The 24,541-nt window shown below is 52.0% G+C and overlaps 1 protein-coding gene across 5 annotated transcripts in view; it reads right to left on the bottom strand.

The window, feature by feature from the left end:
- The window catches only part of PLEKHM2 (pleckstrin homology and RUN domain containing M2), a 71,895-nt gene continuing 47,354 nt past the window's right edge, over positions 1 to 24,541 (bottom strand). For 3 of the 5 annotated variants that reach the window (XM_077837204.1, XM_077837207.1, XM_077837206.1), the window contains 13 exons: positions 21,660 to 21,894; positions 17,531 to 18,295; positions 16,693 to 16,762; positions 13,984 to 14,074; positions 13,455 to 13,519; positions 12,922 to 13,010; positions 11,718 to 11,850; positions 10,960 to 11,150; positions 10,053 to 10,118; positions 7,984 to 8,143; positions 2,893 to 3,072; positions 2,685 to 2,801; positions 1 to 1,779 (listed from right to left, as the gene is read on the bottom strand). In XM_077837204.1, the coding sequence (XP_077693330.1) occupies positions 1,642 to 1,779; positions 2,685 to 2,801; positions 2,893 to 3,072; positions 7,984 to 8,143; positions 10,053 to 10,118; positions 10,960 to 11,150; positions 11,718 to 11,850; positions 12,922 to 13,010; positions 13,455 to 13,519; positions 13,984 to 14,074; positions 16,693 to 16,762; positions 17,531 to 18,295; positions 21,660 to 21,894 (2,300 nt within the window). In that variant the 3' untranslated portion in view covers positions 1 to 1,641. The remainder of the gene's footprint in view (positions 1,780 to 2,684; positions 2,802 to 2,892; positions 3,073 to 7,983; positions 8,144 to 10,052; positions 10,119 to 10,959; positions 11,151 to 11,717; positions 11,851 to 12,921; positions 13,011 to 13,454; positions 13,520 to 13,983; positions 14,075 to 16,692; positions 16,763 to 17,530; positions 18,296 to 21,659; positions 21,895 to 24,541) is intronic. The other 2 variants (XR_013348353.1, XR_013348354.1) reach the window with 2 other exon arrangements.

The following is a 24,541-nucleotide window of genomic DNA, read 5'->3' as shown; positions in this document are numbered from 1 at the left end:
TTACCAATGAGTATTTATTCTGGGGCAGAGGAAGCAGATGTATATACACGTACATTCAGTCACAAAGTTCACCTCCTGAAAAAAAGGCCCCATGAATATATATTACATTAGGTCTCCAACTTATTAAAAAAATTCCCAAACAAATAAAACCCCCAAACCACTCTCCACAGTGGATAATTGCTGTTACCTTACATGGCCCCAGTTTCATAAGGATTTGCTTTTGCACACAAAGGATTAATAGATATTCCCCCCGCCCCCCCTCCAATATTTGTACGACCTCTCTCAAAGCTGAGATTTGGAAAGCAATCCAGGAGATTTAGACACATGTTCCAGTTAAATGAATGGAAGGCGTTTGTCTAAATCCTCTAGAATACTCTGAAATTCTCAATCCCCATGTGTCTAAATCTCTCTGCTCCTCCTACATTAGGTTGCCTGGATTTGTTTCAGTATTTCTCACACACTTCCCCTTGCCTGTGTCAAATCTCCCAACGACTCCAGCAGCAGCCACTGGGCAAGTGGGTGGAAGAGAGAGGGGCCTACATACCAATGGCCAACATCTCTGATGCTGAACATGCTGCTTGTGCTTCCAGAAGGGGGTTGATTTTGGATCAAGCACAACCCTGCGCTCCAGCTTCTCCCATTCTCTCCCCTTTTAGACATCAGATCAGACCCAGGAACCCACGACCACAGCCCGAAAACTGAGCTAGCCCGGGTGCAACTTGTTCTACCTGAGCTACATCTTTCTTTCTCGCTGTGGCTTTGCAGGGCTGTGATGGGACAGGTTATGTGCCCTGGGCAGAGATCTATTACTACCAGAGAGATCTCCTGAGCAGAGAAGACCCAGTCCATGCAGCTCACGAATGGTCAAGGAGAGGTGTTGGGGCGGGGGGATGAGCACCCCTTGAGGTGAAGCAGTGCATTAGTTTGCGATTGTATTAGCAAGGATAAAACATGCACAGCAGCCATTTAGTGTTCCAATCTCACCACATTTACAACCTAACGTGTTCTAAAATGAACAACTAATCAGTACTAATCAGCGCTCGGACCCAGTCTGCTGCCCAACGATGAAATGAGCAAACGCTCTGCCCAGACCCACCCCACCCTCATTAATGTTAGGTTATTATTCCTTTAAGGAGAGAATAACTTGCCCAGAGGCAGCTCGGGTGATGGAGGAGAGCCTGGACCCAGCCAGAGTCTCTGCGAGGCCCGCTGCACAAAGAACTTGATGCATGTGTCCACGCATGGTGGTTGACCTAGATGAAGCTCCCCTAACGCCCACGCTGTGGGCCTGGTACCATATGGTCCCGGTGCCACGCAGCAGAGAAGCGACGTACCACGGTGCAGGGTGAAGGTTTCCGCTCAACAAGCCCAAGCTTCGCTATTGCAAGCGCTGAGAGGCAGTGCTCGGCCAATCCAGGATTTACACACATACGCTCCCAGCTAGAGGGACATCACTGGGAACCCCGCCTGCAGCGAGTTCAGACACTGCCAAGGAGAACGTAAGCTGGTTTGCTGAAGAGAGTCTGCCCGCCTGCACCTCCCACCACCAGGACAGGGGCAGGATTGCCCCACAGAGTTAGTGTCAGGGGTGGGTAGGTTAGTTTGTGCCTCTTATAACGTGGGGTTGTGTCTTTCCCTCTGTTAACACCAGGGGTCCCGGGAGTCCCGGCCACGGCACAGGCTGTCGCTGCGCTGCCAGGCGCTGTGGATCAGGCTCAAGGCATCCTCGCATTTCTTCTTGACCGAGGCTTCTTGGATTGCCTTGTGCTGGAGATCAACCTGCAACACCCAGAGAGCCACGGGTCACTGCAGCTGAGTGGCACAAACTGTAACACAGCGTGGGGCTGCGTCAGGCCCGAGGAACCCTGCGGGTCACTGCCCAGGAGGTGGGCGGCACGTGGCCATTTGAGGAACCTTGCCACCACCACAAACTGCTTTGGCTCTCCAGACAAACTAGGGTCTGTGGAAGAGCAGGACTAACAGCGCTGGCAGTGTGGGGGATGGGTTATGTCACCGTTCACCTCCCCCCATGCTCTCCTGATGCCTCTCCCGCCTGCCCTGCAGTCCTCCCTGCTCTTCCAGTCTTCACCCCAATGCCCCTCACTCTTGACCTATGGCACTCGCTGCCAATCCGGTTCTGGGTCCCCACACCCCAGCTCTGCTGATACCCCTTAGTCCTGCCCCACAGCCCCCACTGTTATCCCTGGACAGAGCCTGCCTTGAGCAGACACTAGTTGGTGTAAATTAGCGTCCAACTCCCGCTGGACCCAGGACACACATCACAGCTGACTCATCTCCAATGCAGGCTGTGAGCTGCAGCCTCCAGTGAGGATAGCCACGTGACACCCCCAGCAATGGGTACTGCCCATCGCTCCCCGGCCACACCACTCAGTGCCTGCCCCCTCAGCAGGCACACAGCTCTCCCCACGGCCACCAAACCTGACCCGCAGAAGGCAGGAGTGGGGGCTGTGTTGACCCAGCAGGCTCAGTGGATCTTCGCTGCTCTCTTACCCTAAGCATGGAGGCCAAGAGTTTGAACCCGACCCAGCTGCAGGCAGATGCAGGCCAACCTCTGCAAGACCAGCCAGCCCCACCCATTCCCCGCAGTTGGGCCTCCTAACCCAGTTAGGGATGCAGGAACAGGCAGCTCACCCTGCTGCCAGCACTGCCTTGGGCCTGTTTACCTGGTAGATATTTCTCCACACAGTGCTCAGCGCCAAGAGGAACCTCTCCAGTTCAGTAGTGCAACTAAAGTACAGGACCCAGGGGGGCATGAACTGGTTGCGATCCTGAGCAAACTCCTAAATGCCAACAGAGAGGCACAGCGGTTACTTACTGGAGCCAGCTCCGCTTCTGTATGCCTGTCAGACCCACACACGCGCCCACACTCACTATTATACAGTACTCCTTGCCGGCTTCCATAGAGACAGTGGCCACGTCCGGCAGCTCCACGGTGGCGAGCGAGCGGAAGAAGCTCGTCTGGCAGTCCTCGTGGCAGGTGAAGGCCTTCTCGTCGGTTATGACAAGGCAGCAGGGGATGCAAGGCGTGGGGACCACGCCCTGGGGGATAACCTGGGGGCGTGTGAAAGGTAAACTGTTAGAACCAGTCACCCTGCTGGCTGCAGGCCACAATGCTCTGCTTCTCATCCAGCCCCAGCGTACGTGCAGGGGTCTCTCTCCGGACGCTGCTGCCTGTGCCTGAGATAGAAGCCACTCCCAGGCCCAGAGCCACAACTGGTGTAAATGACTTCAGTGGAGCCACACTGATCTACGCCAGCAGAGGATCTTGCCCACCCTCCACTGGCCCATTCTCCAAGATCCTACTCCAGGTCGCCTCTGCAGCTTCAAATCCTGGGCTGTGCACGAGACTCTGCCTCACTGTTTATCTTAAGGATCCCTCGAGAGCTGCCCTTTTGGTTCAGTCACAGAGGCCCTAGAAATGACAGTGCTCAGATGCTCTGGGGAGGGGCTGGCCAAGTGTCTGAACAGACAGATGTGCTTCGAAGCCAGGGCCTCTCTGTTGGCTGAGGGGGAAGCAGTGGTTGATTCACCAGCTGCTTCCGTGCCCCAGAGACTGGGCCCCCCAGCCATGCCTGAGCCTGGTCTCCTTCCCGGCAGGACTGTCGTTGCCCCAGAGCACCACGGCTGTTGGCCTGCGCTATGTATCAACACCATGGCAGTATGGAAAAGGGGATCCCTTCAGCATGCGGGGGCTCCTTGAGTCAGGACCCAGGATTGCACAGACTGTCCAGGAAGTTTTTGGAAAGGGTAGGGGACAATTTCCTGGTGCAAGTGCTGGAGGAACCAACTAGGGACAGAGCTCTTCTTGACCTGCTGCTCATAAACCAGGAAGAATTAGTAGGGGAAGCTAAAGTGGATGGGAACCTGGGAGGCAGTGACCATGAGATGGTTGAGTTCATGATCCTGACACAGAGAAGAAAGGAGAGCAGCAGAATACGGACCCTGGACTTTAGAAAAGCAGACTTTGACTCCCTGAGGGAACTGATGGGCAGGATCCCCTGGGAGAATAACATGAGGGGGAAAGGAGTCCAGGAGAGCTGGCTGTATTTTAAAGAATCCTTATTGAGGTTACAGGGAAAAACCATCCCGATGTGTAGAAAGAATAGTAAATATGGCAGGTGACCAGCTTGGCTTAATAGTGAAATCCTTGCTGCTCTTAACCACAAAAAAGAAGCTTACAAGAAGTGGAAGATTGGACAAATGACCAGGGAGGAGTATAAAAATATTGCTTGGGGATGCAGGAGTGAAATCAGGAAGGCCAAATCCCACCTGGAGTTGCAGCTAGCAAGAGATGTTAAGAGTAACAAGAAGGGTTTCTTGAGGTATGTTAGCAACAAGAAGAAAGTCAAGGAAAGTGTGGGCCCCTTACTGAATGAGGGAGGCAACCTAGTGACAGAGGATGTGGAAAAAGCTAATGTACTCAATGCTTTTTTTGCCTGTCTTCACGAACAAGCTCTGCTCCCAGACTACTGCACTGGGCAGCACAGCATGGGGAGGAGGTGACCAGCCCTCTGTGGAGAAAGAAGTGGTTCGGGACTATTTAGAAAAGCTGGACGAGCACAAGTCCATGGGGCCGGATGCGCTGCATCCGAGAGGACAAAAGGAGTAGGCGGATGTGATTGCAGAGCCATTGGCCATTATCTTTGAAAACTCATGGCGATTCGGGGAAGTCCCGGACGACTGGGAAAAGGCTAATGTAGTGCTCATCTTTAAAAAAGGGAAGGAGGAGGATCCTGGGAACTACAGGCCAGTCAGCCTCACCTCAGTCCCTGGAAAAATCATGGAGCAGGTCCTCAAGGAATCAATTCTGAAGCACTTAGAGGAGAGGAAAGTGATCAGAAACAGTCAGCATGGATTCACCAAGGGCAAGTCATGCCTGACTAATCTAATTGTCTTCTATGACGAGATAACTGGCTCTGTGGATGAGGGGAAAGCGGTGGACGTGTTGTTCCTTGACTTTAGCAAAGCTTTTGACACTGTCTCCCACAGTATTCTTGCCAGCAAGTTAAAGAAGCATGGGCTGGCTGAATGGACTATAAGGTGGATAGAAAGTTGGCTAGATTGTCGGGCTCAAAGGGTAGTGATCAATGGCTCCATATCTAGCTGGCAGCCGGTATCAAGTGGAGTGCCCCAAGGGTCAGTCCTCGGGCCGGTTTTGTTCAATATCTTCATTAATGATCTGGAGGATGGTGTGGATTGTACCCTCAGCAAGTTTGCAGATGACACTAAACTGGGAGGAGAGGTAGATACGCTGGAGGGTAGGGATAGGATACAGAGGGACCTAGACAAATTAGAGGATTGGGCCTAAAGAAATCTGATGAGGTTCAACAAGGACAAGTGCAGAGTTCTGCATTTAGGACGGAAGTATCCCATGCACCGCTACAGACTAGGACCGACTGGCTAGGCAGCGGTTCTGCAGAAAAGGACCTAGGGATTACAGTGGACGAGAAGCTGGATATGAGTCAACAGTGTGCCCTTGTTGCCAAGAAGGCCAATGGAATTTTGGGATGTATATGTAGGGGCATTGCCAGCAGATCGAGGGACGTGATCGTTCCCCTCTATTCGACATTAGTGAGGCCTCATCTGGAGTACTGTGTCCAGTTTTGGGCCCCACACTACAAGAAGGATGTGGAAAAACTGGAAAGAGTGCAGCGGAGGGCAACAAAAATGATTAGGGGACTAGAACACATGACTTATGAGGAGAGGCTGAGGGAACCGGGATTGTTTAGTCTGCGGAAGAGAAAAATGAGGGGGGATCTGATAGCTGCTTTCAACTACCTGAAAGGAGGTTCCAAAGAGGATGGATCTAGACTGTTCTCAGTGGTAGCTGATGACAGAACAAGGAGTAATGGTCTCAAGTTACAGTGGGGGAGGTTTAGGTTGGATATCAGGAAAAACTTTTTCTCTAGGACGGTGGTGAAACACAGGAATGCGTTACCTAGGGAGGTGGTGGAATCTCCTTCCTTAGATATTTTAAGGTCAGGCTTGACAAAGCCCTGGCTGGGATGATTTAACTGGGAATTGGTCCTGCTTTGAGCAGGGGGTTGGCCTAGATGACCTCCTGAGGTCCCTTCCAGCCCTGATATTCTATGAGTCTATGATTCTATGACCCCACCACTTGATGCTATGGGCACGGCAGACATCTAAGAGACTGCAGTCTACAAAGCCAGAGAGTCATTTTACAAACCTGGTACCGAGGACCAAGTACTGCCCCAATGTGGAAAGTGACCCCAGAGGGTTCTGCTTCAGAATGATCAGCTACAATCAGGGGGGTTCAAGCCTGGCTCCTTTACGCACGGGATGGATGTGGAGCAGATGGGATCATGGACAAAACAGTGTGTAATTTAGAGATGACGACAATACTGGACTGCAGCCCTCAGGCGCCCCCGCACGCTTACTGCAGAGTGCTACACAAAGGTTTCATTGGCTGGCAGGTGAAAGTCTGGAACACTAATTGGAATAGGTGTGGTATGCCCGTAAGAGAGAAGGTGCAGGGCACAGTACTACACAACGGGCAGTGGGACAGATGAAATATCGACACCTTCCACCTTGATTGCCTGGCCCTATCAGGAAGTGTGTCTCCATATGTCCTACTCTTTTCCAGGAATACCTGGGCAGAAAAATCCCAAGAGAAAAAAAAAGAAAAAAAAAAAAAAAGAGGGGGGGGGAGTGTTAGGATACAGATATTCGGGCCTGTCTGTAAAGGCCTAGACTTTAAGAATGTAGGTCTATGTTTATCATTTAGCTAGTTAGAGAGGTATAAAAGAAAGAATGAAAATCACTGTCTGCCTGTGTAAGAGCCTTCTCTCATGTGACAGTCTGAGGCTCTGTTCTTAAGCTAAGGCCTTTGGCTAAGCAGTGGGAGCAGGGATAAGCTGGAAAACGAAAGGCCACGTCCTCACACATTTCAAACCAGTCATATTGAAATAAGACAATCTGGGGCTGTTAGCAAGGTGATCCGATCTATCACCTCCAGAGAAAGGGAAGAGCCTAGAAGATGTAAAAGGAAATTTAGTTTGATAGTTTTCTGTTTGGTAAGAACTCGCTTATCAATAGACACAGCTGGGAAACCCTTAAGTCTTTATAGATGTAGTTGTGAAATCCTCACTTCTGTATTGTTTTGTCATTATAGTTCCCACTTTGCTATTGTTTATTTGCATGGTCTCTGTCTAGTTCTGATTGTTTCTGTCTGCTGTATAATTAATTTTGCTGTGTGTAAACTAATTAGGGTGGTGGGATATAATTGGTTAGCTAATCATGTTACAATATGTTAGCCACTGAATGCATCCGATGAAGTAAGCTGTAGCTCACGAAAGCTTATGCTCAAATAAATTTGTTAGTCTCTAAGGTGCCACAAGTACTCCTTTTCTTTTTGTGAATACAGACTCACAGGGCTGCTACTCTGAAACCTGTGTTAGGATTGGTTAGGTAAATTTCAGTAAAATGATTGGTTAAGGTATAGCTGAGACTATTAGTATATAAATTAGGGGCAAACAGGAAGTAAGTTAGGATTCGAAAATAAGGAAAAAGGAACTTGGATTTAAGTTTGCTGAAAGTTCACCCCAATAAACATCGAATTGTTTGCACCTTTGGACTTCGGGTATTGTTGCTCTCTGTTCATGCAAGAAGGACCAGGGAAGTGGAAGGGTGAAGGAATAAGCCCTCTAACAGGTTTCAATGAACCCCTGGGAGGGGGCTGGAGAGCCTGGCTCCTTTATGCATGGGATGGATGTGAAGCAGATGGACAAAACAATGTGTAATTTACAGATGACGACGATGCTGGACCGCAGGCCTCATCTCCACCCCCCCACACCTCTTGCACGCTAACTGCAGAGTGTTACACAACGGTTTCATTGGCTGGCAGGTTTCCCTTCAGGGTCAGGAAAACGGATCATAGCCTGGCACTATTCAAAGTGGCCCTGTGCCGCACACAGATCAGCGAGCACACAGGGAGCTGCTCACCCCTTTGGATACGGCCTGGCACAAGTATTGCATCCAGTCTGCCATCTCCTCTTCGTTCTCGGCGCTGAGCTCCAGGGAAGGGCGGTCGGTCAGGATCACCTGGAAGGAGTGGGGGCGATCTGTGGTGTTCGATCGCCGGCACCCGCCACACTGCTCCCCCCTGAAAGGATCAGAAAGCAGAGATCAGAGACTAAGAGACGACCACAAGGGAGGAGAGCAAAGGGCCCAGATCCACCATGCGTCTGGGCACACTGCTCCAGGGAGGGCAGGACGTGCCTCAACATCACCAGGTGTTATAGATGTTCCTCTCACAGGCCCTGAGGCTCCTCACCTTCCATCAGCCCGAGGACCCCTCATGTGGGGCGATTCCGGGCTTCATTCTGCCCTTTCCCCCACTCCAATGCACATGAGAAGCCACTGGAAGTGACTGGGAGGTGTTCGGGGCTGTGCTGATTCTTAGCTCTGACGTACAGCTCCTGATCTCGGCCTGGTCGATTCCAAGCTTTCTCAATGTCTGGCCAAAACTGGGGCCTGGCCAATGACAAGCTGGCTGAGGCTCGGACTGGAGTGGATGGAGGTAATGTTGGGTGGGGGTAGCGGGGTGGATATACCACTGCAGCACTCGTTGCCCAAGAAGCTCACAATCCCAGAGTAATTATACCCCTCCGGACACCAAGCTAGCAGCGATGACTCAGGCCTGCTTTGGGCCGTCTCTAGGTAGCTCAGAGTCTGTGGCATTCCTGGTTTCACCATCACCCCAAACTTTCGCCACCTCCCGTTGGGTAAGCGCAACGCCCTCTGAAGCTTCAGCTGGCACAGAAAGCAAACTCAGTGCTCGGTGAAACGAGTCCCGGTGAGTCCAGCACGTCCAGGCCCTCTGAGCAGCACTGGGTCCCCAGGTGCAAGTTGACATGTTGGTTCTAATCACTATGGCTTAGAAACCTGGCTTCTCTTCCTCTGCACCATCCGGGAGTGGAGAGCAAGTGAGGTGGGCTAGCAGAGAGCCCCTAGAGGGGCACTTAGAGGTGGGGGTGGGGAAGGTATTTACATGGGAGGGTCCAAACTCAGGGAACACCATATTGTTAAAGGGAATACTCTGCTCTCAGATACAGGTTGGGGCTCCCACGGATTTCACAGGCACTTGTGCACATGCTTAGGCCTAAAGCTTCAAACAATAACTCACTTTCTATAAATGGGGAAACCGAGTCACTGACTAAGCCTCTTGTTCAAGGTTACACAAGGAGTCGGTGGCAGAGACAGGAATGGAACCCAGGAGTCCTGACTCCCAGATCCCTACCAATTTTGACTTAACACAGAAAGAGAAGAGTTTCTGCCATGTTGTATTTCAGTGACTGATCTCTGCACCTTAGCATGGGGATCACTGCTGATAGCCTGCCAACCGCTGGGGAATTCCTGTGTAGTTATCCCCAGCAGATGTATGCTTCAAATGATCTTAGCGCTGGATCGACAGTCCTGGGAAGTGGATGCACTTATCTCCAGCACAGTGCAAGTGGCCTCATCTTGCCCAGCTTCCGTACCTCAGTCCCAACCTGCAGGGACCTGGGGGGCAGGCGGGTGAGTCCAGTTTCCATGGCTCATTTGACCGTCAGCTGTCTGTAATGGTAGTCTCTGATGTGGAACACAGACCCCTGCACACTAGGGACTGGCCTGAGGTCTTCCCCCCAACTCATTTCACATAGGGCCAAATGCCCCTCAGATATCACTGACTTTCTCTCCCTGCTGCTGGGAGATCTCAACTGGTGAAATACAGGTGAAAGGCTCCGGCTCGCATTACCAATCATCCAAGACTGTCCACCGCTCTCCGCTTCAGCTTAAATGTGGGCTGCTGCCTTCTCCTGGTGTGAGAGACTGGGAGGTGCAGAGACGTAACACATGTACTTAGCGTACACATCCCTTCCAGCAGACAAAGACACCCTAGCTCACTCCACAGGCCAGTTCTAATGAGACCCAGTGACATGATCAACTGCCTATGGCAGGTACAACTTCAGTAGGGAGAGGAACATTGCTACAGTACTGCACCACAGCTAACATGCTTAGTGCCCGCTTACCCCATGTTCACGGAGAGCAGAGGGATAATGTCAGTACGGTCTGGATACTGGTATAAGATCCCATTGCTGCTGATTGGAAACACAAGACAAAGCAGATAACTCAGCTAGTGCCGCCTGACCAGCAACACAAACCTCCCCTCACTTTAGCCCAGCAGCTGTCATATAAACTTCCCTCCCTGCTAGACAGTGGATTCCTGCTGCTAGCACAGCACAGGCTGTGATGGGACTGAGCCACACTGATGCTATGAGAGGCTGGCTGTAGCCGGAGCCCGTGTCCCTCACCAGAACGAGAGCTAAAGAAGCACAGGTCAGGTCTGCACTTGGATATTGGATAAAGTCTCTATCAGGGGACTTCATCCTGGGCTTCAGGACAACAGGATCTTTGGAATTCTCTATCTCTTGCTATCATGGTACAACATTAACAAGGGCAGCAAGAAGAGTATCATTTACATCAAGTGCAGGCTGCCCAGGGCTTAGCTCCCTGGGCTGCTGCTATGAGCAACCAGGACTGGACCCAAGTCCCAGCTCTGGCTCTGCCCCGAGGGGTCACTTGGCTTTACTGGAGCAGAAACAATAATGGGCTCCAAACAACGCCCGATCTAGCAGCCATGGGGGTGGGCAGGAGGGAGATTTGAAGGTATGAGGGGTGTGGAGAAGGCCCACTCCTGCTCCTGGATAAAAGTTAGCCTTATATTATGGTGCCAATCTGCTAAGGTCAATAAGGGCTGACGGTCGGGATGGGATTTCTGGTGTCTTTCCATCCTGAACTCGCCCAGGGGCGTCCAGGCTCCTCCAGACAAGGCTGTTCGTACCAAGCAACAAGGCTTCCCCACTGCATTGCCTTCCCTCAGCACTTCACACTCCAGACCTGTCAGAGCGCCCCTGTGAACACAGTCCCAGCTCCCACCTGAGCACCACAAAGCAGGTCTTCCAGTGCTCCTTCCCCAGGTAGGAAGTCCCAGACTTGTAATGCAGGATGCCTTCTTTAGTGACCGAGTTCTCAGAAGAAGCATAAAGGGAAGGGGCCGGTCCCAATGTCTCATCCATGGGGTCCTCCCAGTGAATGAGGCCATAGAAGCGCACGACCACATCGGAAGCCTGTGAGAGACAGACCAGCAGACTGAGCAAAAGGGTTACCAATCTCCCAGGCCTAACAGCAATAGGGCTAATCCCAGGGACAGCAGCAGCCTGGCCTGGGGGGTCCATACCGCAGGAATCACATCTCTAGGACACATCTCTGAGAGCCTTAAGGGCCTGGACAGAAAAGGATCGGGCAGCAAGTCAGAGAATCGCTCCTGTGAGGGACTACATGGCACAAGGCTTAATACAGTGTAATCATGGTACAGAGCACCTTCCACTGGAGCGTCTCCATGCAGTTCCTAACAACTGAACTCAGCCCAGCCCTCTGCAGGACAGATGGGACACTGAAGGACCCCGCTGCTGAAACTGCAGCCACCTCTGGGGTGGTATGGAGCAGCGAACAGACCACAACAGGGACAGGTGGCGAGGACTGATCTGCATAGTTGAGTTAATACCTGTGGGAAGAGGGCACTACAGAATAGAGTGCAGGAGCCCAGTAAGAAGCCCCTCTCCACAGAAGGTGCGTTGGTAAGAAGAGACGTCAGTGAAGAAAATATTTCACGATACTCCTAATTCCCACCTCACCTCGCACTTTGACTCTTGGGCCACAAACTTGGCCAGCGCCAGCTTCTCCATAGTGGCGTCGGTGAGGATGCTGGGGTACGGCGGCTCTCGGCAACCTTTGATCATGGCTGACTTCAAGGAGACTAGGAAGAACCTGGGGGAGGGGAGAATGGAGATCTTCGTTGAGGTCACCTCTCGGACTAACACCCCTCTGGAGCACAGTTCACAAGGAGAGCTGGGATGCCAGCTCAGAAATTATAGTGCCTACTCAATCCTGCAATCAGGTCCATAGGGGCAGACCCATGCCTCCCACCGATATCGCAAAGGGGTTCACAAGGTTCAACCTACATGGATCCAACTGCAGGATAGGGGCCCAAAGGTGCTAAAGGGTCTTGATATAAAGTAAGAGTCCAAGGAAATGGAAGCTTTGAAGCTGCTGATCTCTGGGAAGGAGCCTGAGAACGCTCCTCTCAGGGACCTGAACTTACAAAGCCCCGTTGAAGTAACACACTGGGAAGGAAAACAAACAGAGAACATTTCAACTGGCTTACGAGAGAGCTGTCCAGAGTGCTGCCTAAGAAGTCACATGGGGCCTAAAGAGTCCAAGAGGGCACAAGCCACCTTCTCCCTGCCCAACATGGTGACAGCAGAGCTGCAGATTTGCCAGTGAACTCAAAACCCGACAATTTGTCCTCATCCCTATTCTGTCTGCGGCCAGTCAGTCACTGCCCGATCATGGGAGGAAGGCTAATGTCAAACCTTTCTTCTGCAATAAGAACAGGCAAAGCCATTCACCGCAAAACACGGTCACCCCAGCGGGTCTTGGGAACCAAACAAATGTAAGCAGCGTCAGGATAATTAGAGAGGTATTGAAAGTAGCAGGCCCTACAGACAGCACGGCATGTCAACCAGCAGAGGGAGCTATTGGGAGCATTTTGCAACTTTTAATGCAATCGAAGTCAAACCATTTGTGGGGCTAAATTGTTGTAATTAAACCAATCATCAAATCTGAGCAACAGCCCTGGGACTTTTAAACAACAATGAAAGAGAGATCATGAGATCCAGCCCCTCCCCAAATGCTACCCTTAACTAGAATCACTTGCATTTGCTTCCCAAGTAATTTTCCAGATATAAGGGGCAGCCCAGAGGCTTTAGGGGAGTGGCCGACAAATAACCCCAGGCGCATGGAAAGATCAACCCATTTGCACACAACAGTAGAGCTTACTCTGTAAGGGCCACGTCGGCGGTGTCCAGCAGGAACTGCTTCCGACGGTTGGTGCAGACCAACATCACTGTCTGCTGATCCAGGCCAACCTGTCGTGGTAACACACAAGCACTCATTAGGGAGGCTGAGGAGCAGGATGGGGACAAGGCTTTGGAAAGGCACCCCAAATGTGCCCTGAAAAGGCCGATGTACTGCTGGCTAAAGGCCACGGGGGGAGCCAGCAGCAGGGGCTGTGTCAGAGCCCAAGTGGCAGAGCAACAGCTGGGATGGGATGATGTTGGCAGGTAGAGGTGGCACCAGAGGGCTGAGGAGGCAAAGGCGCTTCCCTCTGCATCCCCAGTTAGGTCACCTGCATTGAGCCTGCAAACCTCCCGGCCATGGAAGAGTCGTTCTTCAGCGTCCTCCAACGGCAAGAGGAGGGACAGACCCCGGGGACTGGAAAAGCCAGGCAAAGCAAGAGGCGTTTTCCTTCACATCCTCTCCGCTTCCCCCAGCGCATTGCTGCACCCTGCGAGCGACAGGCCTGGACTCACCGAGATGTAGTCTAGCTCATTGTATGAAACAGTCTCCTCCACCAAGTACGGCTTTTCTGCGGCTCCTAGCATAGGACACAGGACAGGTGTATGGGCAGACTCCCCAGACGCAGTACAGAGATTTGCCCAGATCTCGCCCACCGCCTAGCAGCAGGAGCTCAGTCTGCAGAACTAGCAGCCCAGGGATTCTGAGGAGCAGGAGGAGGGGATCTGAACTTCTAGGGGCCAGAAGGGTTGTCCCTGGCAAACTGGCTGGTGAGGTACCGTGCCTGTCACCTAAGCAGGCCTGCCCCTCTCTGGTTCCCCCAACAGCTGATATGTAGCATTACAAATGCCCTGGAGCCAGCTGGTTGTGGTGTGAACCTATGGGGCAGATGGCCCTTTCCATAGGGGTGTGTACTCCACACGCCACCCTCACGATACATCTAGACTTCTACAGGTAAACCCCCTGCTGAAGACCAAAGACCCCTGCCGGCCTCCATGGTGCCTCCCAGGAAGGTAATTTAGAGAGGCCACTGGGATGGGCTACCTTTCCGGATCAGGTACACATAACAGTCCGTCAGCAGGACATAGAGCAGCTGAAGATTCCCCTCCATGTGCCCAGTGCTCATTCGGATCATCTGCGAGAAGAGGAGAGATGACACATAAAGAACAGAGCTTCCATGCTCGCTGCCCACAGTTACCATGGGCGCCCGTGCAGCAGGGCCACAATTCCATCTCCACTGTGCAAAGCTACGAGCTTCGGGATCCAGTCAGCATGCGGTGGCCTCCTCCATGGCTGACGTGCACTTGGGTTCTCTAGCCCGTGTAATAACCGTGTCCCCAGACTGCGCCACAGCCTTCGAAACGCCCCTGTCTGCAGCATGGCTCCAGGGCACCCTCAGGTCTCACCTACTCCACAAGGCAGACGTGCTATAATGAGGCCATGCACTAACGATATTATTCACAGATATTAAGGTCAAAAGGGACCTTATGATCATCTAGTCTGACCTCCTGCACAGTGCAGGCCACAGAATCTCACCTACCCACTCCTGCGATAAACCTCTCACCTATGTCTGAGCTATTGAAGTCACATCATGGTTTAAAGACTTCAAGGTGCAGAGAATCCTCCAGCAAGTGACCCATGTCCCATGCTACAGAGGAAGGCGAAAAACCACCAGGGCCTCCTCCATATTTGGGAGCGGGAAAATTCCTTCCCGACCCCAAATATGGCAATCAGCTGCACCCTGAGCATATGGGCAAGATTCACCAGCCAGATACCCAGGAAAGAATTCTCTGTAGTTACTCAGATCCCAGCCCATCTAACATCCCATCACAGTCACAGGCCATTGGGCCTATTTACCATGAATATTTAAAGATCAATTAATTGCCAAAATCATGTTATCCCATCATACCATCTCCTCCATAAACTTATCAAGTTTAATCTTGAAGCTAGATAGGTCTTTTGCCCCCACTGCTTCCCTTGGAAGGCTATACCAGAACTTCACTCCTCTGATGGTCAGAAACCTTTGTCTAATTTCCAGTCTAAACTTCCCGATGGCCAGTTTATAGCCATTTGTTCTTGTGTCCACATTGTTACTGAGTTTAAATAATTTTTCTCCCTCCCTGGTATTTATCCCTCTGATATATTTATAGAGAGCAATCATATCTCCTCTCAGCCTTCTTTTGGTTAGGCTAAACAAGCCAAGCTCCTTGGTCTTCTTTCATAAGACAGGTTTTCCATTCCTTGGATCATCCTAGTAGCCCTTCTCTGTACCTGTTCCAGTTTGAATTCATCCTTCTTAAACATGGGAGACCAGAACTGCACACAGTATTCAATGTAAGGTCTCACCAGTGCCTTGTATAACGGTACTAACACCTCCTTATCGCTACTGGAAATACCTCTCCTGATGCATCCCAAGACCTCATTAGCTTTTTTCACAGCCATATCACATTGGCGGCTCATAGTTATCCTGTGATCAGCCAATACTCCAAGGTCCTTCTCCTCCTCCATTACTTCTAATTGATGCGTCCCCAGCTTATAACTAAAATTCTTGTTATTAATCCCTAAATACATGCCCTTGCACTTCTCACTATTAAATTTCATCCTATTACTATTACTCCAGTTTACAAGGTCATCCAGATCCTCCTGTATGATTTCCCGGTCCTTCTCTGTATTGGCAATACCTCCCAGCTTTGTATCATCTGCAAACTTTATTAGCACACTCCCACTTTTTGTGCCGAGGTCAGTAATAAAAAGATTAAATAAGATTGGTCCCAAAACCGATCCCTGAGGAACTCCACTGGTAACTTCCTTCCAGCCTGACAGTTCACCTTTCAGCGTGACCCGCTGTAGTCTCCCTTTTAACCAATTCCTTACTCACCTTTCAGTTTTCATATTGATCCCCATCTTTTCCAATTTAACTAATAATTCCCCACGTGGCATGGTATCAAACACCTTCCTGAAATCTAGGTAAATCTAGATCCACTGCATTCCCTTTGTCTAAAAAGTCTGTAACCTTGTCAAAGAAGGAGATCAGGTTGGTTTGGCACCATCTACCTTTTGTAAAACCATGTTGTATTTTGTCCCATTTATCATTGACCTCAATGTCCTTAACTACTTTCTCCTTCAAATTTTTTTCCAAGACCTTGCATGCTACAGATGTCAAACTAATAGGCTTGTAGTTACCCAGATCGCTTCTTTTTACCTTCCTTAAAAATAGGAACTATTTTAGCAATTCTCCAGTCATACGGTACAACCACTGAGTTTACACATTCATTAAAAATTCTTGCTAATGGGCTTGTAATTTCATGTGCCAATTCCTTTAATATTCTTGGATGAAGATTATCTGGGCCCCCCAATTTAGTCCCATTAAGCTGTTCGAGTTTTGCTTCTACCTCAGATATGGTAATATCTACCTCCATATCTTCCCATTTGTCATGCTACCGTTATCCCAAAGATCCTCATTAACCTTATTAAAGACTGAGGCAAAGTATTTGTTTAGATATTCGGCCATGCCTAGATTATCCTTAACTTCCACTCCATCCCCAGCACCACAGCACCTTTCCTAGTGTAGATGGGACCTGCCTGAAGATTCCCTGCTGCCCGGGGAGATAAGGAGTACATACGGAGAGGAACCCACCAGTTCCCAGATGCTAGTGCCTCCTTCCCAGCCTTCAGTCAATAACCCACATTCAGCACCACAACTGCTGTAAGGGAGGCTGAGGAAGGCGTTTGCCTTCACGTGGCCAGACTTACCCTGAACAGCTGTTCCTCGTTTTCCCGGAAGACATGGATCATCAGCAGCAATAGATGGTTGTTATCCACCCTGAGAGAAGTGGGAAGGAGGGTTTGATATGTAGGGACCCTTCCCTGCAGAAGTATCTCAGGGGCCCCAAGCGCACCCCAAGGTGCAGTAGTGGACGTCTTCGGGTCCCAGCAGGCGGTGGTATTATGAGGTAGCACTGCAAGCTCCCGAGTCCTGGGGTGGCCTCAGCTCTGAACTTGCCACTCACCTGTGAGCTGCTCCTGCGGAAGCTGTGCCAAGGGCTGGCAGGGGATGTGGCCAGGGGTCACCGGCAGGAGCAGTGAATATACAGGGTAAAGTGGCTATTCTTGCCCCTCCCCGGCTCCTACCTCCTGCTCCCCGCCACTTCTCAGAAGGGCCTGCCTTTGCAGAGGGGAAATCTGGGATGACATGGGTGGGCTGTGCCTCCCCTCTTTTATGGACTGCTCTGTTCAGTTCATATCATGGCCTCTATCCCTGCCCTTGGCACCCGTGTCAACCACTTAACACCCCACCCCCAGTACCCAGACAAAGCCAACTGCACATCTCAGCTAGCACTAGCCCACTCTTACAGAAACCCCCAATTCCAAAAGGCAGGACCCCCCTGCCCAAAAATCACCCCCCAACTCCCAGCTCCTTCAGACCAAGGAGGGGAGCAAACGGTCTCACACAGCCGCTCTTCTCGCCCATGGAGGGGAAACTTTATCCGGAGAGCCATTCCCCACACTGCTGCTTTCCGGGTCCTGCCCGAAGATCCTCAGAGTCGGAGCTGTCCTGCTGCAAAGACACCCCTTACCCCCTTCGCCTTACCTGAACTCCGATGGATGGGCCATTTCCGACGGGCTGCCCTGTCCCTCCTCCACCCCCGAGTCCTCAGCGCTGCTCAGAGAGGGACTGGGCTGGTCTCCTTTCAGCCTGCTGAGCGCCTCCATGTTGCCAGTTTCCGTTTCACTGGCTTGGGTTTTATCTGCCTCCTCCTGAGCGTCCTCTACCGCCCCAGCTGTTTCTCCCTCTCCTCCTTCTTCATCTTGTCCAGCAGCCTCAGGGCTACCAGGAACATATGGCGGTTGGCCAGCCCCTGTAGGGTCATGGTCGCCACCACCTGGCGCAGGAGAGTTTGGACTCTCGACGGTAAAGCGGTAGAAGTCCATGGGGGTCGAAATCCGCTCGATATAGCTGCCAGAGGGCGGTCCATCCAGGGTCTCCTCTGGCATGTCAGTCCGAAAGGACTGATTGGGGGGGTCGACAGGGCAGTTCCAGCCACTGGGGTCCAGCTGCCCGTTCAGTTTGTCAATCACTTTGCTCAGCGGCTGCCCCATGCTCTCCATGGAGGTGTCCTTCATCTCCGGGATCCGCAGGCCCAGCTGGCTCAGGGCCGAGTGCTTGCTGGTCTCTCCTGGCCTCTCCTGGCCCTCCGGAGAGGGCAGCCTCCTGTCTGTCTTCAGCTCAGCTCCTTCACTCAGTCTGTTTGTGCCACCGTCTCTGCCAGCCTCCGTGGCACTGGGGGCAGGGGGGTTCACCATTTCCTCCAATTTCACCTTCTTTTTCTTGCCGGTTTTCTTCTTTTTAGCTAATCTGCAAGGGGAGAAACCTGCACTGATGTTACCAGAGCCTAACCTTGCCCTCTGTGCCCATGGGAGGGAACCCTGGACTCTCTGGTTCTCCCTCTTGTGCACTTACACCACCCCCTGGGTTATTCCTCATACGCGCAGGGTGGTGTTTCTACTAATCAGAGGATTCGGATGCACAAACAATGGGCTAGAGGAGAAAAGCCCAGGGGTGTATTTTCAGAGCTGAACAGGACGGCACTCAAAGACCCAGCACTTAATCAGGTTCAGATGCACACGCACAGTGCCTTTCATCCAAGAACCACACTGCCCTTTGCTGCCATTAACTGAAGCTGCACAACACTCCTGTCAGCTTGGAAGTATTAGTCCCCACCGCAGATAGGGAAATGAGAGTAGAAAGGTTACGTGACTTGCCCAAGGACACTAGGTGAGAGTCAGTGGCAGAAAGAATCCAAGTCTCTCAACTCTTGTTCCTCTGTTCTAAGCACTGGACTTCCCTGCCTCTGGCCAACCCATCTCACTTGTTGTAGCCTCTCTACTTGCGTTCAAAATATTCCATCTCCGTGCCAGGCCTCTCAAGAAAGGCAGGTTTCACAGGGGCAGCCGTGTTAGTCTGCATCAGTAAAAACAACAAGGAGTCCTTGTGGCACCTTAGAGACTAACACATTTATTTGTGCATAAGCTTTCCTGGGCTAGAACCCACTTCATCAGATGCCTGGAGTGGAAAATACAGAGGCAGGTATAAATACACAGCACATGAAAAGATGGGAGTTGCCTTATGAAGTGTGTGGGGGGGTCAGCGCTAATGTGGCCCATCCATCCTAACTGAAGGCCAATGGCATATTGGGCTGCATTAGTAGGAGCACTGCCAACAGATTGAGGGAAGTGATTATTCCCCTCTATTCAGCACTGGGTGAGGCCAAATCTGGAGTACTGTGTCCAGTTTTGGTCCCCCCACTACAGAAGGGATGTGGACAAACTGGAGAGAATCCAGCGGAGGGCAACAAAATTTATTAGGGGGCTGGGGCACATGACTTATGAGGAGAGGCTGAGGAAACTGGGGTTATTTAGTCTGCAGAAGAGAAGAATGAGGGGGGATTTGATAGCAGCCTTCAACTACCTGAAGGGGGGTTCCAAAGAGGATGGAGCTCAGTTGTTCTCAATGGTGGCAGACAACAGACAAGGAGCAATGGTCTCAAGTTGCAGTGGGAGAGGTCTAGTTTGGATATTAGGAAACACTATTTCACTAGGTGGGTGGTGAAGAACTGGAATCTCCATCCTTAGAGGTTTTTAAGGCCCAGCTTGACAAAGCCCTGGCTGGGATGATTTAGTTGGTGTTGGTCCTGCTTTGAGCAGGGGGTTGGACTAGATACCTCCTGAGGTCCCTTCCAACCCTAATCTTCTATGATTCTATGATTTCCAACAGTTGACAAGAAGGGGTGAATATCAACAGAGGGAAAATTACTTTTTGTAGTGCTAATGAGGCCAATTCAATTGTGGTGGATGTGGCTTCTTGTCAACTGTTCGGAATGGGCCACATCCACCTGATTGAATTGGCCTCCTTAGCACTAACTCCCCACTTGGTAAGGCAACTCCCATCTTTTCATGTGCTGTATATTTATACCTGCCTACTGTATTTTCCACTCCATGCGTCTGATGAAGTGGGTTCTAGCCCATGAAAGCTTTTGCCCAGATAAATGTGTTAGTCTCTAAGGTGCCAGTTTATGGAGGAAATTCAATGTAGAGTGCCTCTAGCTGCCAGTAGAGGGAGCCGTCAACCCACCACACTGATCCTTTTTCTAGTTATAGACACTCCATACGCATGTGGAAGGTGGCATTCTGGGTGCTCATGCCACAGACAGGAACAGGCTCAAAGTCAGGGTTGCTGTTAGTAAGGGCCAGAACACCTATTATCCTGTTCCCATTGGTTGGGTGCTGAGTGTAGGGAGGTTCCCCAGAGAAAGCAGAATGTAATCCCACTCCTGCTCACCCATCTCTCAGCATTGGAGAAAGCCCAGCAGGTCAGAAGCAGCAGCTGTTCCCACTGCCCTTTCCCCCAGCTACCAGGGAGCTGGACATGTACCAGGCTGGAACACCGCAGGCTGAGAGATCCCACAAGTTAAGCAGGGGTAAGAGACTTCTGGGGAGAACCCAGGGTATTACTGCAAGGGGGGGTTAGTGGTTCAGTAGGGGCAACCTCCCTTCAGTCTGGTCTCAATCAGTGCCCTTGCTGGGCTCTTGGAAGTACTGACTTTCTGATGAGAAACTAAACAGAGGTCTTGTGATCACTGGAGAGCCCGTGGCCCTCGCTGCATGCCAGGAGCATCATGTGGGGGTTGCTCTGGAGCGAGGCACTATCAAACAGTAACTCCCCCTATCAGACACATTCACAGGCCAAGAAATCAATACAGGTGTGCAGATTTAAACGTTTAAAACAATATGTGGTTTCTCTGCTGATAATAAATTGTCAGGTATGGGTGCATCTAGAGCCAGCCAGCTGCCCCAGGGCCTGAGGAACAAGATCTGCTACATCTACAGCAAATCAGCTTGTGCCTAGAAACATACAACTCTCACCAGATGGACGTTCCTAGCCACAGGTCAGGCTGTGCCAAGGCTGCCCTGCAGACGGCGTCTTCATCAGCCTACCAAGGGGGTGGCATATAACCAGCCTCCACTGACTGACGTCCTTCACGGGGTTTGTTTCTAGGCTGGTCAGGCCTCTCGAGGCCATCAGGGAAGAGGCCTGGCAGCCTTGAGTGAAGGAATGAATCAACTGATGCCATTAGCAGTAGGAGGAGGGGGAGACCTGGAAGGTTCAGATCCTGCACCAGGAAACAGCTGATATGCACTGAGCTAAATGCAGGGTGCTGTGCTGAGGGTAATACAGGAGATATACCTGAGATGTGCAGCGGGAATAAAAAGGGGCTAGTATGAAATCAGTATGAAAAGGATTGTTCTCTTAGTGCCAGCCCTGCATGCTCAGGGATCGGAAAGTCAGTCCCAGGGGACCACAACTGTGGCTCTCGTTTTACGATATTTCATTCTGTTCCCCATGCTATAGTATCAGTTTCATAAAATTCAAAGGCCACATTTTCAAGAGAACTCTGCCTCTGGCAGTTCCCATTGAGAACGATGGAGAAACGCTGCCTCGCCCCCCCAACTGAGAACAATGGGTGTTGATGGGTGCTGAGCACGTTGGAAAGTCTGGCCCCAGAGGTATGAAACAAGAACCCAGAATCACTGCCTGCCGGGCTCCTGCTTCCAGCAATAACCCCCCTGTGGTACAAGTGAGAGCACACGGCAAATGTCAGCTCCTGCCCACAACTAGCTTGCAGACCCCTCTCCTTGTGTTTGGGAGGCATGGCACTGACCTGATGACTTCCAGCTCCGTGCCGCTCTCCAGCTGGTCTGTGCCTTCCATCGTGGTGTCCATCCTCTCCAGGGAGGCGGTGTGCGCCGGGGTGGTTTCGGTGGAGGACAGCACTTCCACCTTCTCCTCGTTGAAGGGGTTGTAGCGCTGCGTGGGACTCTTCATGGAAGCCTTGCAGCCGTTCAGATCAGAGGCCACGGAGTGCGGGCAGCTGAAAGTGTCCGTTAGGTCTCCATCTGGGAAACAGGAGAGGGGAAAAACCAGGATCCCAGTCAGCTGCTACTATGGGAGCAGGAATTCCTCACTGAGCTTCTGGACCTCAACAGAGCAAGGCTGCACGCATGGTGCTCAATGCGGACTCTGAAAAGTCCTGGCCCGGAGCACCACTTGGGTATAAACTATCCAGTAGACTTGCTCATCAAATTGCTCATTAGGATCAGCATTTGGGAGTCCCCTGCAGGCAGCGGGCACTCAGTAGTGAGAGGGCATATGTGGGGGAGGCAGGAGAGATCCCAGTGCTACAGACAGTATCAATCGACCTTTCCCAGCAAAGGAAACGTAATGCCTGAAAACAGAAGTTTAATGTTCAGACAGTGACTGTGCAGGCAGCCATCAAACAGGATCACAGTCTGATGGGAGCTCCTGGTACAGGAGGGACTGTCAGCACTGGTACATCACAGGCTAGGCCAGTGGTCTCCAAAGTCGGGTGTGCAAGATGATCGACTGGGGGGCGCAGCAGGAGGAGCACCGCCAGAGGAAAAAAAAAGGGGGGGAGGCGGCCCTGAGTCCTCTGGCCCATGGAGGAGCAGGGGCAGCCGCACAGCCAGTGGCTGGAGAGAAGCGGCGCTTTCCCCTTCAAAGCCGGCCGGAGAGAAGAGACGCTTTGAAGGGGAAAGCGCCGCTTCTCTCCAGCCACTGGCTGCACGGCTGCCCCTGCTCCTCCCGAGTCCTCCGGCCCGTGCTCGCAGGGCCGCATTCCGAAAGGGGCTTTGGAGCTGCAGGCCAGGGCCCCGGGGCCCCCTTAGCCCAGGACCCTGAAGCCCCTAAAGCCCCTGCGTTCCGGGTGGCCCTACCTGCCGGGGGGGGGGGGGAGGGCAGCTCCCAGAATCGTGGCCATGGGGGTGGTGCTGCGCTGCGCAGAGCCACCTGCACACCCCCTGGCACCAAACAGGAGCTGCCCCAGGTAAGTTCTCTGCACCCCCTGCCTGCCCCAGCCTGAGCCTCCACCTGCATCCCTGCCCTGAGCGCCCTCCCGCCCCCTACCTCCCTCCCAGACCCCGCCCCCCACCCTGAGCGCCCTCCCGCCCCCTAACTCCCTCCCAGACCCCGCACCCCACCCTGAGCGCCCTCCCGCCCCCCACCTCCCTCCCAGACCCCGCACCCCACCCTGAGCGCCCTCCCGCCCCCCACCTCCCTCCCAGACCCCGCACCCCACCCTGAGCACCCTCCCGCACCCTACCTCCCTCCCTCCCAGACCCCACACCCCACCCAGAGCGCCCTCCTGCCCCCTACCTCCCTCCCAGACCCCGCACCCCACCCTGAGCGCCCTCCCGCCCCCCACCTCCCTCCCAGACCCCGCACCCCACCCTGAGCGCCCTCCCGCCCCCCACCTCCCTCCCAGACCCCGCACCCCACCCTGAGCGCCCTCCCGCACCCTACCTCCCTCCCTCCCAGACCCCGCACCCCACCCAGAGCGCCCTCCCGCACCCTACCTCCCTCCCTCCCAGACCCCACACCCCACCCAGAGCGCCCGCTGTATCAAAGTGTTAAACCAAGAGTTTCAAAAATAATAAAGCATATTCAATCACACTGTTCCCACTAAAAATATTATTATGAATAATAATTTCTTTTAGTGAGAGCAAAAAGGTTTTTTGTACCGTTAATAAATAAAAAAAATATTTTAAAAATATTGTTTATTTCATCTTTATCTCATCGTTTTTCAATTTCTATTTTTTGGGTATGTTTTATAATTTACACACTATATCAGTACAGTAGTACATGGATATAATTTATACATAAATAAACATACATATATTGGGCGTGCGTGCTCAAATTTTTTTACTGATGGGGTGCACGATCCAAAAAGTTTGGAGACCACTGGGCTGGGCAATAGAGACAATCAGACCTCAGTTCCATTGTGCTCCTCAGCTGTGGGGGAGGGGGAGGGGGAGGGGGAGGGGGAGGGGGAGGAGGAGGAAGCAACCTGCAGACACTAGAATCAGAGGATGTTTTTGCCTGCCCAAGGTGCCATTTGCCTTTAGCCTCAATGGGCTCAGAACTTGTGCGCAGTGGGGGGAGGGTCATGCAAACATACACAGGCAGTGCTGGAGAAGTGCAAAGCTTCCCTTACAAGTTGGGTGTGTGTGAGAGGGAGATCTGAATAGCATCAATTAATCAAACTCATTTCTTCAGGACCAAGCCACAGCTGTTCTCTGAGCTGCCATGCAGAAAGCCTAGGGATGGCAGGGGCCAGAGATGCTGTTGTGGATGGAGTATCTTGCATTGCTCAAAACTACCACCCCTGCTTAAGGAGGGACACTGACTGGGTCCAAGACTGATGTGACCAACCTTAACTGGCTGGAAGCACAGTAACTGCAACACAGGGCCAACCAATAAAGAAATGATCCTTCTGTTCTTATAGGCCTGGTGATTTAAAGAACCCTAGAAAGAAGATCTTCATTAACTTCACCAATTCTCTGATGAGAAATCAGAGAAATAGTTCAGAGAAACCACCCGAGCAGAGGCAGCCAGTCCTCCACTAAGGGGTAGCGGTGGATTTAGCTGCCTTTTCCCTATGGAGCTCAGGGTACATTAATGCTCAGACTCCCTTTGCCAGGAGTTCTCTGCTTTGGAAAGAGAAGTTCTGAGATTGCAGCGGATAGC

This window comes from Eretmochelys imbricata, chromosome 18, assembly GCF_965152235.1.
Source record: "Eretmochelys imbricata isolate rEreImb1 chromosome 18, rEreImb1.hap1, whole genome shotgun sequence".
Classification (NCBI taxonomy): domain Eukaryota; kingdom Metazoa; phylum Chordata; order Testudines; family Cheloniidae; genus Eretmochelys; species Eretmochelys imbricata.
This window is presented reverse-complemented; position numbering and strand designations above follow the sequence as displayed.